This window comes from Tamandua tetradactyla, chromosome 1, assembly GCF_023851605.1.
Source record: "Tamandua tetradactyla isolate mTamTet1 chromosome 1, mTamTet1.pri, whole genome shotgun sequence".
Taxonomy (NCBI): Eukaryota; Metazoa; Chordata; class Mammalia; order Pilosa; family Myrmecophagidae; genus Tamandua; species Tamandua tetradactyla.
Window position 1 is genome coordinate 78,630,004 of NC_135327.1, and position 16,483 is coordinate 78,646,486.

At 42.4% G+C, this 16,483-nt stretch overlaps 1 protein-coding gene across 2 annotated transcripts in view; it reads right to left on the reverse strand.

Moving 5' to 3' along the window:
* The window catches only part of HECW1 (HECT, C2 and WW domain containing E3 ubiquitin protein ligase 1), a 257,016-nt gene that overhangs the window by 43,429 nt on the left and 197,104 nt on the right, over positions 1-16,483 (reverse strand). For both annotated transcript variants that reach the window (XM_077119360.1, XM_077119358.1), the window contains 5 exons: positions 9,997-10,080; positions 9,453-9,562; positions 7,008-7,128; positions 6,122-6,235; positions 5,273-5,425 (listed from right to left, as the gene is read on the reverse strand). In XM_077119360.1, the coding sequence (XP_076975475.1) occupies positions 5,273-5,425; positions 6,122-6,235; positions 7,008-7,128; positions 9,453-9,562; positions 9,997-10,080 (582 nt within the window). The remainder of the gene's footprint in view (positions 1-5,272; positions 5,426-6,121; positions 6,236-7,007; positions 7,129-9,452; positions 9,563-9,996; positions 10,081-16,483) is intronic.

The window sequence follows — 16,483 nt, forward strand, 5'->3', positions numbered from 1 at the left end:
AGCGGTGTGGCAATGGTCAAAAGAAAAGTAGCAACCCCCTCTCAGGAATTCTGAGGTGTTGCTTAGAGGACAATCCACTCCTTGGGAAGGTTCCTGATCCCATCTGACGCTGATCAGTCACTCTGGAGATGTCTGGGCTTGCTCTGTATTCCCTAGCTTTCCAGCAGCCAACGACTGTGGGAAACGGCTGCTCAGAGTAGGCGCTTCCAGCCAGGGGGAGCCTGCCCATCACCGAAAGGAAGCCACACGTGTTGTTTGGCTTTCTCGTTGGTTCAGAAACTGACCTACATTTTTGGTTAAGGATAGAGAGCAAATATTCTCAACAGGAGCAGACAGTTCAGGGGGTGAAAGTCAGGGTGCTGACATGAAGGGTGAAGTCCTCAAGCAACAGAAAGACGGCAATTAACTAGCACCCCGAGGGCTGGCACTTGTGAACCTTTGACGTTTATGGTCAGAGAGTTCCGCCAAGTCTTACACTCACAATATCTGTAACCAAGAAATCTGGATTTAAGGGACAATTTCGATTACTGAATCATGATATAGAGATTCCTTTTTGCTTTCTGGTAGATTGGAGTAGGAAGAGGGAAATTCCTGAAGTTTCTAAATTGTAATCCAGCTGCCTTGATCTCTGATAATGACGGTACAGCCCTTACCTTCTCCCCTGTGATTGCAAAAACCTTGTGACTAACCTTCATTTGTTCTCAGTTACCCAGTCTTGTAATCACTAAAGACAGCCCCTAATGTTTATTAATGAAGGGTTTTGGGTCAGCCCAGAACTCATCCACCCCAAATCCAAAGTTATCTAGATAACTGAGACTGGAACTAACCAAAATCGGCCTGCCTGACATGCGCAGTAGCTTAGACTTTAACTTACAAGTCACCTGTACCTAATCGTGCAATTTTCTTAGACATGTTCTGTGACTAAGCATGTAATCAATCTGCGCATACTCAATAATCAGATCACCTCTAACTACATAATCTGGGGCCGCAGTGCTCATTATTCTAAACCTTGCCCATCCTTTCTCTAATAAAACGATCCTAATTACTGCAGTTTGGGAAGACAGATTTTGGGCTGCTAAGCCATCTGCTGTCCTACTATGCAACTACTAATAAACTATTTCTCTGTTTGAAACCCTGGGGTTTCAGGAATTAGTTATTGAGCACATTGGGCAAAAGAATCCATGGCCTTCATCTGGTAACATATCCTTGTATCATATAATTTCCTTTCCCAATGCAAGGAAGCTGAATTGATATATTTATAGAGCCTCTTTAGCACCTTGAGGCTAGTGATGCATGCTCTGGGTTGAAGAGGCATGTAAGGCAGCTGGCTAGGCTCACTTACTCGGGAAAAGTGAGGGACTGTGAAACCCACAAATCCACTGTCTTCAGTGCCTTTTCATTAGGCCCTCACCTGTGGCCTTATTTTGTGTCTGTGCTGAAGCATTTTTTACTCTGAGGTAACCTTCAGAGCATCAAGTCCACCAGTCATACTCTGGTCCTTATGCTTGTTACCCTCTGCCACTGTACAGAGAGGGTACAGTGGCTCCCTTGGTCATCAAATCTCTTGACCACTTTTACTCTCTTGATGGCCTAAGCATCTGTCTTCATTCCCTAGGGCTGCCGTAACTAAAGAACTGCTAACTGGGTGGCTCAAAGTTCTGGAATTTATTGTCTTAGAGACTTGGAGGTTGGAAGTTGGAAATCAAGGAGTTGGCAGGGCCGTGCTCCCTCTGAACTCTGCAGGGGAAACTTCTCGCTTGCCTCTTCCGGCTTCTGGTGGTTGACTGGTACTCCTCAGCTTCCCACGGCTTACAGCTGCATCACCTCAATCCCTCCCTCTGTCGTTACATGGCTGTCTTCTCTCGTGTTTTCTCTGTCTCTTCTTATAAGGACACCCGTCACACTGGAGTAGATGACCTCATCTATTTTTTGTTTTATTTACTTATTTATTTATTTTGCATGAGCAGGCTCAGGGAACCGAACCCGGGTCTCTGGTATGGCAGGCAAGAATTCCGCCACTGAGCCACCATTGCACTGCCCTGGTTTTATTTTTGAAGCATTTTATTTTGAAGTAATTCCAAACTTAAAGAAAGGTGGCAAAAATAATACAGAAGTAATACATAGAACTCCAACATAACACCTAACTCAGATACCCAGATTCCAGATTTACCAACTATTAGCATTTCACCACATTTGTACTATCATTTCTCTACCTATATCTATGTATCTATCCACTCTATCTTCCTCTGTCTATTTATCATCTATCTATCTTCTAAATATTTGAAAGTAGGTTGCATACATCACACTCCTCTAACACTTAACACTGCCATGTATATTCAGTATGATCTCAACTTAATTCCAATTGCAATGGCCCTATTTTCAAATAAGGTCATATTCTGAAGTACTGGGGGTGAGGACTTCAACATAACTTTTTTGGGGGCACATTAACCCCATAACAGCTTTATCCTCTCACTCCTTTGCCAGAACCCTTGAAAACCCCATTCTATTGCCTACACACTCCCTCCAGCCACCACCATTTCACAGACTGCATTCCCTGTTACCAAGAGCAGGTCTTCTCCATAGGACATGGTACTCCCTGTATGCCTGGGTCTTTCTGCACACTCCTTAGGTTTCCTCCAGGATTCCTTCACTCTACCCATCCCCTATATTTCCATGTTGTCCAGCACTCTTCTTAGGCCCCCACTCTTTTCATCAACTGCACAGGCTTTGAGTGGCCTCATCTCCTTTACTTGCTCTATATTGGTGTTTCCCAAATCCCAATTTCTAGCCCAGACTCTCTCCTGTTAACCGCCTCTATATTTCCAGTTGTGGATGAAGATATCTCAGAAGCTGCAAACTCAGCATGTCAAAGAGTGAATTTTTCCTCCCCACTCTTTTCATCAACTGCACAGGCTTTGAGTGGCCTCATCTCCTTTACTTGCTCTATATTGGTGTTTCCCAAATCCCAATTTCCAGCCCAGACTCTCTCCTGTTAACCGCCTCTATATTTCCAGTTGTGGATGAAGATATCTCAGAAGCTGCAAACTCAGCATGTCAAAGAGTGAATTTTTCCTCCTCTGTGTCACATCTACTTCATATAACCCCTATCACAGTTAAGATTATCAAGCCACCCAACTGTACAACCATATACTTTGGCTTTATTCTACATTCCTCTCTCTCTCCCTTACCTCCACGTTCACTTGGAGAACCAATTAGTTCAATCGCTTCTCTCTCTGACATTTGATGCCCAAATCTAATCCCTTCCTCTCCATTGACACTGCCTCTGCCTTAGTTTTTGTCCCTCCTTACTTCTCACCCTTGACTTATTAACAGTCTTGTAACTGGTCTTGCTGCTTCCTGTCTTATCTTCTCAAATGTATTCTTCATGCTGTGGTAAGATTTAATTTTGAAAAATACAAATCCAGATGTTTTCCATACAGGATACTTGTGAATTGACTCCCAACTACATCTTGAGCACCGTTTTCCAATATAACCTCATTCTCTGCCTGATCCATCTGCAAGATCCGCTGAAGATTCCATTTCCTTTCATGCTTTTATATTCTTACCTCCATTTTTGGCTCCTTGACAGGTCTTTTCTTCCTTTTTCTGCTGAAAATTCTATTCAACTATCCCTCATGATTGGCTGTAAGCATTTCCTCCTTTTTATAAGATCTGTTGGTTTTATTTCTCCACCTCCCACCCCTCACTTTGGGCTAAGTGAGACCTTTGCTTTGTAAATGAATAAAACTCTCAGGCTTATATAGGTATCTCAGGCATATGTATGTGTATGCCTGAATATGTAGGCATAACTTAGCATTTAAATAATTGTACTGTAATTGTTGCTTTACTCATATGTACCTCTCACAGCTGCTCCTTGAGGGAAGAGACCTTGCTCATTTCAGCTTCATATCCTCCTAGCACATAGTGTGTACTTCATAGATAACTGTTAAATTATTGATGCTATTCTCCACAACACCTAACATGGTCCTATATGGTATGGTATTTGATGGAAGTGTTTCTTTATTGGCTGCTAATTCCTATTGACAACCTCCAAGTTATATCTTAAAGTTCTTTTTGCAACCTGAGAGAGGATTGAGGGGTTGCACTCGTATAGACTGTGTGCAAAGGTATTCATGTGTGATGGGTTAGAGCATGTTCCCTTGTTGAAATGGTGTTCAATTCTCAGGGTGATTAAATCTCCTCATTGCCACCTGCCTGCCCCCCTTGCCTGCTGCTTGTGAGTTTCTGCCTCTTCAGCGACACTACCCTTTTCCTGAGAAGTTACATGGGAAAAGGAGAGACAAAGGGTGACTTTGATTTCATTATTTGTGCCAAACACTTGATGTATATGCCCTCCTGCCTCAGCTTAAGAACTTCTAGAGCAGAGAAAGAGGCATGTCCAGCAGCTGGAAGCATTAGGCAGGGGTGGGTTATGCTGATACTAACAAAAGGACAATACAGGCCCAGGAATCACCCCCAAAACTCACTTCACACAAGTAGCCACTGCAACACCTTATACATAAATACCATCAGATAAGAACCACACAAGTGGTCCCTAGGACCCATTTCTATTTTAAGGAGCCTCTCTAGAGGAAAGCAGGGTAAGTTCTAAATAGGGTGTAGTCAAAAAGTACATGCAACTTAGATTTCTGGAGACAGCTTTCTGGAGACTTCTAATACCTACATCTGAGGTATGTTGCCCACAAAATTGCAGAGAATTGAACTGATATCTTCTTAACATAGATCAGTAAGTAGTAATAGAGTGCCTCAATGCAAGAGGACCAAAGAGATGCTGAAATTTAGAGACAGAAGGTTGGTTCACAATCATCTGATCCAATGACACAGCTTAATGTAAAATAAGACTTCCAGCTTTTTTTTTTTTAGGTGCATGGTCTGGGAATCTGAACTGGGCCTCCTGCATGGAAGACAAGCATTCTACCACTGAACCACCTGTGCATCCTAGCTCTTAAGCTAGAAGCTGCTGTCCACGATGCTAAAGCCATAGGTCCAAGGTCAACGAATTTCACATTCCTGAATACCCCAAAAACCTCTGCTGGGAATTCATGATTTTAATAGAATTAGCAACATTCATGGCCTATGTCTTCTTATTAGGCAATTTTTCTGTCAACCTCAGCTTGCAGTTGATATATCATCAGCATTTTAAGTAATTTCTTTTGTGTCATGGGTGAAGACTAGTGGTCCTTGAGAAAATGCTGCTGACTTCTAAGAAAGACTTTCAAACACAAGAAAGCAAAAAAATTAAAGGCCTTACCATTCGAGATGATTCTCAACAAATGCAGACATGGGGCTGATCTGCACTGTGTAAGTGTCATTTGCAGAATACTCGAAGAGTCCATAGTAAGGGTTGAAGAGCTCCTGAGACAAAAGGAAGAAGAACTCTCGCGAGGGGCCACTGTAGTCCAGGCTGAAAAGAAGCAAAGGACCAGGAAGCTCAGAATGGGCACGGGGTGGAGGGAACCTGTTTCTATGCAGGCTCCAGTATCCTCTTTCAGAGTACGCAGCTGGGGAAAGCAGAGTGCAGAATGGATCCAGTGGAAGTATCAATTTGTTGAAGAGAATGAGGATGCAATAATTGGTTTGAGGAAGTCTCCTTAACCAGATGTCCATGAATGAACTCTTAGGGCAGCTTCTTAATCATTTTTTTTTCAACCATAAAACATCTAGGGGCTAAACCACAAATTTGGGGTAGGGGGTGTATAAAAGAATTTCCTGTGACAGTGCATGTCTGTGTGTGTGTATGGAAAAAGCTTCCAAGCTCATTCTGATACAGCCTCCTAGGAAAGCATGCCCTCCATGATTGAGAAGATTTCCATGAAATCATCGACATTATAAGAAAACTTTGGTACGTAATTGTAGATATGCATCTTGGAAAGGAATGCCACCTGAAAAAGTAAAGATCCAGTGACTCAGGACAGTGTTTCTGAAGAACACAAAATGTAAAGCATGGCAATACCTGGAGAGAGAGGGACCTCCTGGGAGAGCATGATCAGAATCAACTTGGGCAATGGCTTAGAGCCAACCCAGTTCCTGCTCAAGAAAATCACCCATGAACCTGGTCTGCCCATGGTCGGGTGTCTGCATAAAGCTGTGGGTGCCTCACCCCTCCTCTCCAACAAAGGTGACGTAGAGCTTGTTTCGCTGGAGCTCTTTACGTGAATAGGCCATCACCTGATTGAAGGTTCCTTCCAACAAGTGGTCCCGACGAATAATGAGCCTGAAGGAGAAGCAACATGAGGTGGTGAGGCTCTGGACTTTTGGCCAAGTGCTTTGTGGGTGGGAAGAGCCGAGGCTGAGAGTGTCACCCACTAGCCTCTCCAATCTCCAGGGAGTAATGAGAGGGCAAGGCTACAGATTGCATCAATTCAGCAATGGACTTATTTTAACAAACTTTTTAAGACATTAGGACCACAAAGATAACATGTACACTTCTACAATTGGACAGATTACATCATATTGGACAATCTATAGGATTCTTTTTGATTTACTCATAGGAATGTCTCCTAATCCGGATGACTGAGTTTGTGTTTGGCTTTTCAAGATGTGAATAAACTCAGAAGGGAAACAGTGAGCAACTGTATATTTGGAATCCAATTACAAAGTTACAAAGAGTTCACTAATTTGACAAATGAGTTAAATTTCGTCCCAAAAATAATTTGAAGGAAATAAAAGATATTTTTAATTTAGCTCATGATTTCTTGTTTTCAGAAATGGTATACCATGGATTTACTATACGTATTTGCTGAAATCCACTGTTCTGTCTCTCTCTCCTTCCCCTCTCTTTCTTTTCCCTCCTACCTTCCACCCAATTTCTTAACTTCCTTTCTTCATATCTTCCACCTTTCAACTTCCTTTCTGCCTCCCTTCTAGGAACATACTGGGTACCATACCAGGCTATCCAGTCTCCAAAAAAGATAACAAAGGTAAATGGAAAAAACAGATAGAAAAAGCCACCATCTAAATCTAGTCCCAAGCATTAGAATGCTTACTTAATTTTTCCTGGACCCTGACCAAATCCTTTGGCTTCTAGTTTTCGGTAGAAATTTCGGAGCTTGGCCTCAAAGTCTCTGCGGTAAGGTGAAGGGGCTCTTGCACTGGCTCTCTGTAAACCTGCAGAGAGAGCACATGATTCTGAGGGTCATCACTTTTTTTTATTGAAGAACAAATCCATGGAGCGAGGGTAGGACAAAGAGCTGACCAGAGCACATTGCTATGTCTTGACCTTTTTCTTCTCTACGAAGTATTCCATGATTTCCATCACTTTCTCAGTTACTTTTACAATAAGTAGAAAAAGATGTAATAAAGGGAAAATGAATTCTGATGAGAACAAATATTTATGTCTTCCACTCCAATTATTGCAAACTGTATTTCTCTTAAAATGCCTTAATGAGCATTTTTCTTTATTTCATTGTACTTAGGTAATCTAATACAACATAAATCAAATGAGACTAAGTTTTCTTGGAATTTGCTGTAAATATAAGAAGTGATTGTAACTACAATAAAGCAGCCAGAACTGTATTATTTCTGTAATTATGTTGATATTGATACTAAAATAAATACCTGCTTAATCCAGCATTTAGAGCTTTATGTTAGATTATCTTGCATCATAAAAGCAAAATTTATAGTAATAGTAATTTGTTCACTCTATATAGAGAAGAGTTATTATAGAGCTTAGAGTGCTTTATAAATGCTTTATAATCTTTATATACATTTTGTTTGCACAAAGGAAAATAATAATATTCTTCTCCAAGTTTTATAGTTGATCAGAGTTCGAGTTCATTTACTCAATAAATACTGGTTACCTACTATATTCCAGGCACTGAGCTTACAAATGTAGAGAAGACTGACACTAATATACTCACAAAAATGAGAATAGAGTTACAAGCTCAGCTAATTGCTACCCATGAAGGAAAGGAACCCAATTCTTTGAGATCACAGAAAATCTGGCCAAGTCTGGAAGGCTTCCCTGAGGAAGATCTGAAGAATGAGTAGCTGTGAATTAGAATGCATGAGACAGGGAAGGCTTCTCTTTAACAAAAAGAAGAGATGAGTGGGGAGAAGAAGGGCTATCCAGATACAGGACTGGCATGTGCAAAAATCTTGTAGCAGAGTGGAAAGTAGTGTTCCAGGCTGTGAGGGGCAGAGGGATGCAAAACAAGGCTTGAGAGGTAGGTAAGATTCAGATTCTCACTCTGTTAAAATTTTTTATTTTATTCTAAGAGCAAGAGGAAGTTATGGCATGGGGGTTGATATGATGTGACCTGAGTTATGGAAATATGAATTTTCCTGCAGAAAAAACTGGAGATGATGAGGGTAGAGGTAGCATGTCACCATGAGAGTGGCTTCATTAGCGATGGGGAGAAGTGGTCAGATTGAAATGTATGGGAAGCAATGGGTTGTATAAAAGCAGTGAAGGAGAGGTGAATTCTTGATTTTGTAACCAATGGACCATGATGACATTCAACAAGATGAGGAAGAGCAGAAAGAAACAGCTTTATGGGAGAAGATTGTGAGTTTGGTCTTTGACGGTGGTGCTTTTTAAAGTTTGATTGGAGAGAGACCGATTGAGGAAGAATGAAAGAAAACCTAAAACTATGCCTTTAGAGTGGTAGGAAGAGAAGGATGAGCCTGCAAGCGTGGCCTGGGAAGTAGATGAAATGCCTGGAGTGGCATCACAGAAGCTAATTGAAGAGGGTACTTAAGAGAAGGGCAGCCAGTAAAGATGCTGAATGACCAGGAGGAAGACTGAGAATTTTCCACTGGACTGGGTGACCAGAGGTCATGGCAACCTAGTAAAGTACCTCCTCTATGTACAGGTGTTACCAGACAAAGGCCATGGATTCTTTTGCCTGATGCACTCAATAACCAATTCCTGAGACACTGGGGTTTCAAAGAGAGAAAGAATTTATTACTAGGTGTGTAGTAGGAGAGCAGATGGCCTATTGGCCCGAAGTGTGTCTCCCCAAACTGCAGTAACTTTGATAGTTTTATTAGAGAAAACATGGGCAGGGTTTAGGATAATGAGCACAGTGGGCCCAGATGATGTAATTAGAGTTGATCTGATTGTTGCGCATGTGCAGATTGATTAGAAAATGGCCACTGGAGCAGGAAGGGTGCCACGGACAATATGGAAATGAACGGGTGTGGTGGGGTCCCAATTAAACTTAAAAATTTACATAACTTTCGTGCATGATACAGTATTATTCTGCTTTTGATTATTTTTTGAACCATTAAACACGTTTGAAACATTCTTAGCCCCAAACAGGTGGCAGGTAGTACACAAACAGGTGGCAGTTTGTGACCTTGGGTTTAGATGGTGGGCCTTTGACCAGGAAATTGAGAGAGGGAGGAGAAAGGGAGAGAGAACACACATACAGCTTGCCTTCATCCCACCTTCACCTTGTAGGAGGTGAACTGCCCGAGGCCCAAGTTACCTGGGGAGTTCTGAGGTGACGAACAGGGTGAACAGCGGGGAGAGAAGCTGTATCCAGGGTGGAAGGCAGCCTGCAGGGGGACGTAGGACATAATCTCTTCTTCAAAGAGACTGCAAAGTAAAAGAAACAAATGTTAGTTCTCTGTCCAGGAGAGACAATTCACAACCTGGGGTAACAGAAGTTACAGTTCTCAGAAAGTGACAAACTCAGTCAGATTCAGATGTAGTATTAAAAAATAGACACACTCTATGTTGCAAATTTTTAGTGCTTTTTAAACAAAACAAAACCTTGATTAATCCTACAACAAAATCTCCATCAAGTTCTCTATGTAGCTTTGATACCCTAGTCTTTTCAATATAAAGAAGATAGACAGGCTTACAAGGTTGTGAACCCTATTTTCCTCACAGTCATTAGAATTGTCTAGTACAAATGGAAAGTGCTTTGGTCCCTGCCCCTTTCACTTTGGTTGTACTGGAGGAGAACTGTCTGGTGAAGATCTTCCTCAGATGCTTTTTCAGAATTGTCTGAAGGCTTAGCTCCTTACCTCAGCAAAATTACGAGATCTGCATCACAGGACAACTTTTCAAGCCCGTGACTACCTTCTGTCCGAATATAATGGATTTTCTCCCTAGAATAATGTGGGAAAGAAAATGAGATTTACACATGAATACCATTTTTTAAATTTCTTCTTCTGTAGCTGAACAAGCAATATCCTACCACGCAGCATATTTCAATGGTATTCTCAACTCTAATTGCGGGTTCACATGATGTTTTACAAGGGGTTGCCTTTTCTTGGGCTCACAAAAGTACAGAAACTGAGGTCCTTGATTAGCCAAGACAGGAGTGGAACTGAAAGAGAACAGCACCGCTGAACGACCGTTCATGTGAGGAAGGGGTTAGCGGGAGGTCTCTTGAGAAGAGAGACTCAGTTCCCTGCCCGGTCTGAGCACAAACATCCATCCATACGTCTCTGTTTAGACACAACTCACGTCTTCTGACCCCTTTTCACAACCTCCAACTATAATCTGGGAAATTCTTCCAAGTAAGTCTATGGATAAATAGCATTTATTTTGAGCAATGTAACTTTCTAATTTGCATCCCCTGGCTTTTATTCCAGTGTTACAAATACCATAACCAAGAATCATTCCATTTTATGTATGCTCTAAGGGAGCTGAATTTTTGGCCCTTCTTAAAGAAATTTGGCAGAAATCTGAGAAGATTTAAGGAATGTTTTTTAAAAAGATATTTTACATTTTTTCTTTCTTCTCTTATTTTGAGTTAATTTTAGAGCCACATGTAGTTTTAAGAAATAATACAGAGAGATCCCATAAATCTTTCACTTAAGTTTCCCCAAACGGTAACGTAAGGATGATATTTAAAAAATCTATTTTCAAAAATACTGCAGGCATGACATTTTTCCTCTCTCTGGCTATAATAACGTGATTCCAGCTTTTCATCATAAATAGTATATTTTTTCAGGCCCAAAATAAATTAATCCGCCCTTTGGCACGGGACTTTTTAAACGGCCAAGGGAAACTTTTCGGTCTCTATGGAGAGCCATGAAATGGGATTAAACTGAGAAATGCATTGTGAGCCACGCTCTCAGAAGAGATGAAGTCCCCATGCAGAAAATATTATTCCCCACACCCGAGAGATATTCACAGTGGCTTCTCTGATTGGGACAAAAAAGGAGCCGACCTATCTAGCCACCATTTTGCAAGAAGCAGGTGGAAGCGCAGGCAAAAATCCAACCACCATGCTTCCTCTACATCCTTGGCTCCACATCTTTGGCTTTGCCCTACAAATCCTGATAATTCCGTACAGTCCTCTACTTGGAAGACTCTCTTGCACCTGCTCCTCTAGTTTACTGACTTCAGCCCCACCGATGACTTGTATGGTCTCCCAAGGACAATGCTTCTGCATGAACTCATACTGCTGCCTCAAGGAACTCACCTCTGGCCTCCCTGGCTGATGGAGAATGGGGAAGCATATTCTAGGGCTCCCCTTTGTTTCCAGGGTCCCTGGGGGAGAAGAAGTGCAGAAAGGGCCACATCTTCTACTACGACAAAGTGCCTTTCCAGTCACAGAGATCAGCTTCCCAGAGTATCAGCTCTATTGTCCCACCACCCACATGGACCACATCCACAGGTCAAAATCCTCCACACACTTCTCTAGAGTTCTGGCGGCTACCCACCATGAACTTCTTGTTCAGCCCCAGTGGACTAAGAGGGGCCACAGTTGCTGCTCTCAGCCTCTCAGTGCCCCTGGGACTCCATCTCAAAAGCATGTGAAAGGAGGAAGATATCTGAGGGCAAGAACACCCGCCATTTCTCTCCCCTACATTGTCCCTTTGCCCATCAGGAAAATTCCAGCCCAAAGCTCTCTTCAGAGCCCAGACCAGTCTAGCCTTCCATGTCCTTGACAAATGCTCTTAAAGACCTCTGAAACTCAACACCCAAATGCAATCCCTGACTTCCCTCCCTGGATGCAGGCCGGTGTCTTGCTCACTCTTCCTGTCTTGGTAAATCACACCATCAGACCCGGCCACTGTTTTTAATGCCTCTCTGTTTCTCATCCTCCACTCCAGGCTGTTAACAGGTGCTGCTGTTTTGCATACACAATACCATCTCCAGCTGCTCTCTCCCCTCCACCCATATTCTGCCATCATCGCATGACCAACATCTTTTCCTTAGATTTATGTAACAGCTTCCTTCAAAGCACTCCTGCTCCACTCTGATGCATCCCCTGCCCCACCAACACCTGTCTATTCTCCACACAGCAGCCTGGGTGCTCCTTTAAAAAACACGAGTGTGATCATCTTTCTTTCCTTCTGCAATCTCTTCAGTTGCTTCCTGCTGCACCTCATATACAATCCCAACTCTGTACCATGGCTGACAAGGCTTCCCTCTCCAGCCTCACTGAGGTCCCTCTTCTCCCTTGCCCTCTGCCCCTGTGCCACCTGAATCCTCTTTCATTCTTCAGCTACATCAATGTCTCTTGGGCCTTTGCTTACTCTATCCCCAATTCCTCCTTATGTGTCTCTGGGATGACCCCTTCTCATCCTTCGGGTTTCAGCTTTTAAGTGTCACCTACTAGGTAAAGCCTTTCCTGTATGCTGTCTAAAAGGTGAATCCTTTTCCTATGCACCAGCTCGCAGTCCACTATTGCTGATCTAATCATGCTATTCATGGTGCTTAGCACTGCAGTTATGCATTTGGCTTAAAAAAAAAAAAGAAAAACAGAAAATAAAACCCTAACTTGTCTCTGGCTTAAAAAAACACACACACAAAACCAAAACTCATCTGCCCTTAATAGGTTCTAAGTTCCATGAGTGCAGGGCCTTTCAGGTTTGCTTGCAACTGTGTGTGCAGTCCATGCACAGTCCTGGCTCAGAATACCTGCATAATGAAAACTAACCAAAGGCAAGGATGAGGACCACTATCATGCCCCTGAATGCCAACAGAGGTCCTTAACCTCTGGGTTTTCCGGCTCCATTGTCCCCTTCACGTGTGACCTCTGAGTGATCAGGAGTGATCAGTGAATACTGTTTGTTGAGAAATCATCTTCCACCCTCGAGCCCAGTATCTTACTCTGGGACCTAGATGGAGAAACTACAGTGATAGCCTGAACAAGAGTCTTGGGAGCCACCCTTCATCTTGGGGACTAGAGAAGAAGCTGTCAGCTCTTCCTCTTGGCATCATCATGGGGAGAGGTGGTTTTCTTTTCATCTCTTGGCCATTTAAAGCAGAGTTGAGTCACCCTCATACCATGGTTCAGGGGACACGTAGAAGCCCTATCAAAGCCAGAGGGCCTGGGCTCCTGGTTCCCTTGAGCTTGACTCCCCAAAAAGCAAGTTCTTGCTCTTGTCTTTCTGCCTTTTTAATTCCATGGCCTCACAAGGAGTCCATTTCTGTTAGTTATTGAGGAACCCTGTGGTTTTGATGAGATGTTTGGATTCTTAATCAGGACTCCACAGTTCCCTTGGGGTCCATTAATGTTGGAAACTATGCAAAGGTTTATGTTATTTGTGGGTGAGGGTCTATAACTGCTTTCATCCAAAGTCTCAAATGGGTTCATGACCCTGCAAAGGTTATCACTTTCTATACTAGATGATTTCCAAGGTTTTCCCAATTCCAACATACCTTGATTCCAAGTACCCTCAGCTCTGGAGAATCATAATTGTACAAATTTCACATCTGCCCTCTTATTGGTTTACAAATAAAAATGAAACCTTTAAGTTTTCTTGGATTTTATTATAATGTGAGAGATAGCACACAACAGAGCTGACATCATTTTACTTTACCTTGGAAATACTTTACCTTGGATCTCCTGTCTTTTACACAGGAGATCACTCTAAAAATAAAGTGATTTAAATATGACTTTAGTGCCTCTGGTGGTTCAAACTTCCTCCACAAAGTAAACAGTGGACTTGTTATTTAGTGGTGGAATCAGTAACATAAAAAACATTCAAGAGCAGCAATTTGTCATTAACTCTTCAGATAATACAAAACTGCAAATCCCATGAAAATTCTTTTCACATTTTTAGTACTGCAAGTCAAAGAGCAGCCGATTAATGAATGACTTCTGTGCTGATTTGAAAGTATTATGTACCCCAGAAAAGCCATATTTTAATTCTGATTCAATCTTGTGAGGACAGTCATTTTTTTTCAATTCTGATTTAATAACATTGTAGGGCAGAAACTTTTGATTAGATTATCTCCATGGAGATATGACATGCCCAATTGTAGGTGTCACCTTTTGATTAGATGGTGTTGAGACTCTACCCATTCCATATAAGTCTTGATTAGTTTCCTGGAGTCCTTTAAAAGAGGAAACATTTTGGAGAGAGCTCAGAGTGGAGCTGACACAACTGCTGACACCTGGAGAACAGAGGGAAGTTTGGAGATGCTTGGAGCCCAACAGCTGTCGCCATGAGATGTTAAGTAAGCCAGAATCTGGAGAGAGCCAAGGGAAACAGAGAGATGGAAGCCAGCCCCCGAGAAGTAAAATGAGGAACCTCCACAGGAACAGAGGCTGAAAGCAATGAAGCCCAGGAGCAAGGGACCAGTAGATGCCAGCCACGTGACTATCGAGCTGACAGAGGTGTTCCAGACCCATTGGCTTTCGTGAATTTAAGTATCTTTTCCTGGATGCATTAATTTGGACATTTTCATTGGCTTAGACTGTAAACTTGCAACTTATTAAATCCTCTTTTGGGAAGCCATTCCATTTCTGGTTTACTGCATTCCAGCATAGCATTGCTTTCCATGACACTGTCATGAAGCTTGGACAGAGAATTCCTAAGAGTTAGATATAAATGGGAGTGACTATTACTCATGCTAAAGTTTATCTGTTCATGCTAAAGACCCTTCATTCACTCTAAAAGTAATCACTGTTTATTTTGATCAAAGTAGAAGGTCAGGCTCTGGGAGGTGGAGTGGGCAGAAAGACAAGGAAGATATGGGTCACCCTCTAAAGAGCTTACAGTGAGGTGGGCAGACACAAGTAAATGACATAATACAAGTGATAATGGGGAAATATCTTGCGGATGCAAACAGAATGGTATAAAAGCAAGGAAAAAGAAGTACTGAAGTCTGTCTGAATCACCAGTCTTTGCAACATAGGGAACATTTGATCTGAGCCTCCAAAACAGAATGAGATGCCTCAGTGAGAGAAGGCATTCAGTAAAGGTGAGGGCAGGAGGGTACATAACAGACATCAGGTGGAAAAATTAGAAGGATGGAGAGTTGGGTTAGGGCCAGACTTTGGAGATCTTGAAAATTGTGCTTACAAATTTTCACTTTGGGAGCACTGGAAGCTTTCTGATAGGAGGAGGTGACGCGATTTGACTTGTGCTGTAAGAAGGTAACTCTGATTATAGTATGGTGGGGAGGGGGTTATCTTCTAAGAGACCACTTATCTCAAGGACAGATGAGGAGGGCCTAAACTGCAGTCTAGGAGGGAGAAGAAAAAGGAAGGGCTGTAAGAGAGATGGTGAGGAGGTAAAGGTTTAGAGGTGAAGGTGAAGAAAGAGCAGGGGTTGGGATGATGGGCAGTTGGGGAGATGTTGGTCCTAATAAGAGTAAGAATATAGGGAAAAGAGGTGTTGACGAAGGGCTGTGGAGGGGAAGAAGAGAGAACCATCCACCCTTGAGAGATTAGCAAGGATGGGAAAGGCAAAGAGGCTATTTTAAGGTTTTGGCGATTCATGGAGGAAATCAAAGTGAAGTATTACAGGTGTCAGCCAGAATTCAAACACTGTACCAGACAGGAAGTGAGGCCGTCATTGACTGAATTCCTCTCGCCTTTCCTCATCCCTTAGATAAACCCCCATTTAAGCATCTTCACAATATCCACACCATGACCCTATTTCAGTGATGCAGAGACTAAGGGGAGAGGACTGAACAACATGCTTCTGTCAATAGTCCCTAAGTAGTGGAGCAAAAATTTAAACGTCATATTCTTAAACACCGTGGTATTTGAAGCTGTATGTATACCAGAAAGGCACATTCTTAAATCTATTCTATCCCTGTGGGTTTAAATCTATTTTAAGTAGAACCTTTTGATGAGGCTATTTCAGTTAAGGTGTGGGCCACCTCATTCAGGATGGGCCTTAATCCTGTTACTGGAGTTCTTTATAAATTGAATGAATACAGAGAAAGAGAGAAGGCCACTGAAGCAAGAAGCTGAAAGCAATGAAACCCAGAAGAGAAGAGAAAGCCCAGCAGATGCTGCCATGTATCTTGCCCTGTGGTAGAGGAGCCAAGGATCACCAGCAGCCCATCTCCGGGAAGAAAACATCAACTTGATGATGTCTTGATTTGGACATTTTTTTTCTCAGCCTCAAACTATAAGCTAATAAGTTCCCATTGTTAAGCCAACCACTTTCATGGTATCTGCTTTCAGCAGCCTAGCAAACTAAAACAACCACCATGCATCTCTAGCTTTTGAAAAGTTGGGTAGTAAACTAAAAGAGAGAGACCCCTGAATATCTTGGTGGGAAAGCAGGTATTACGGGTTGAATTGCATCA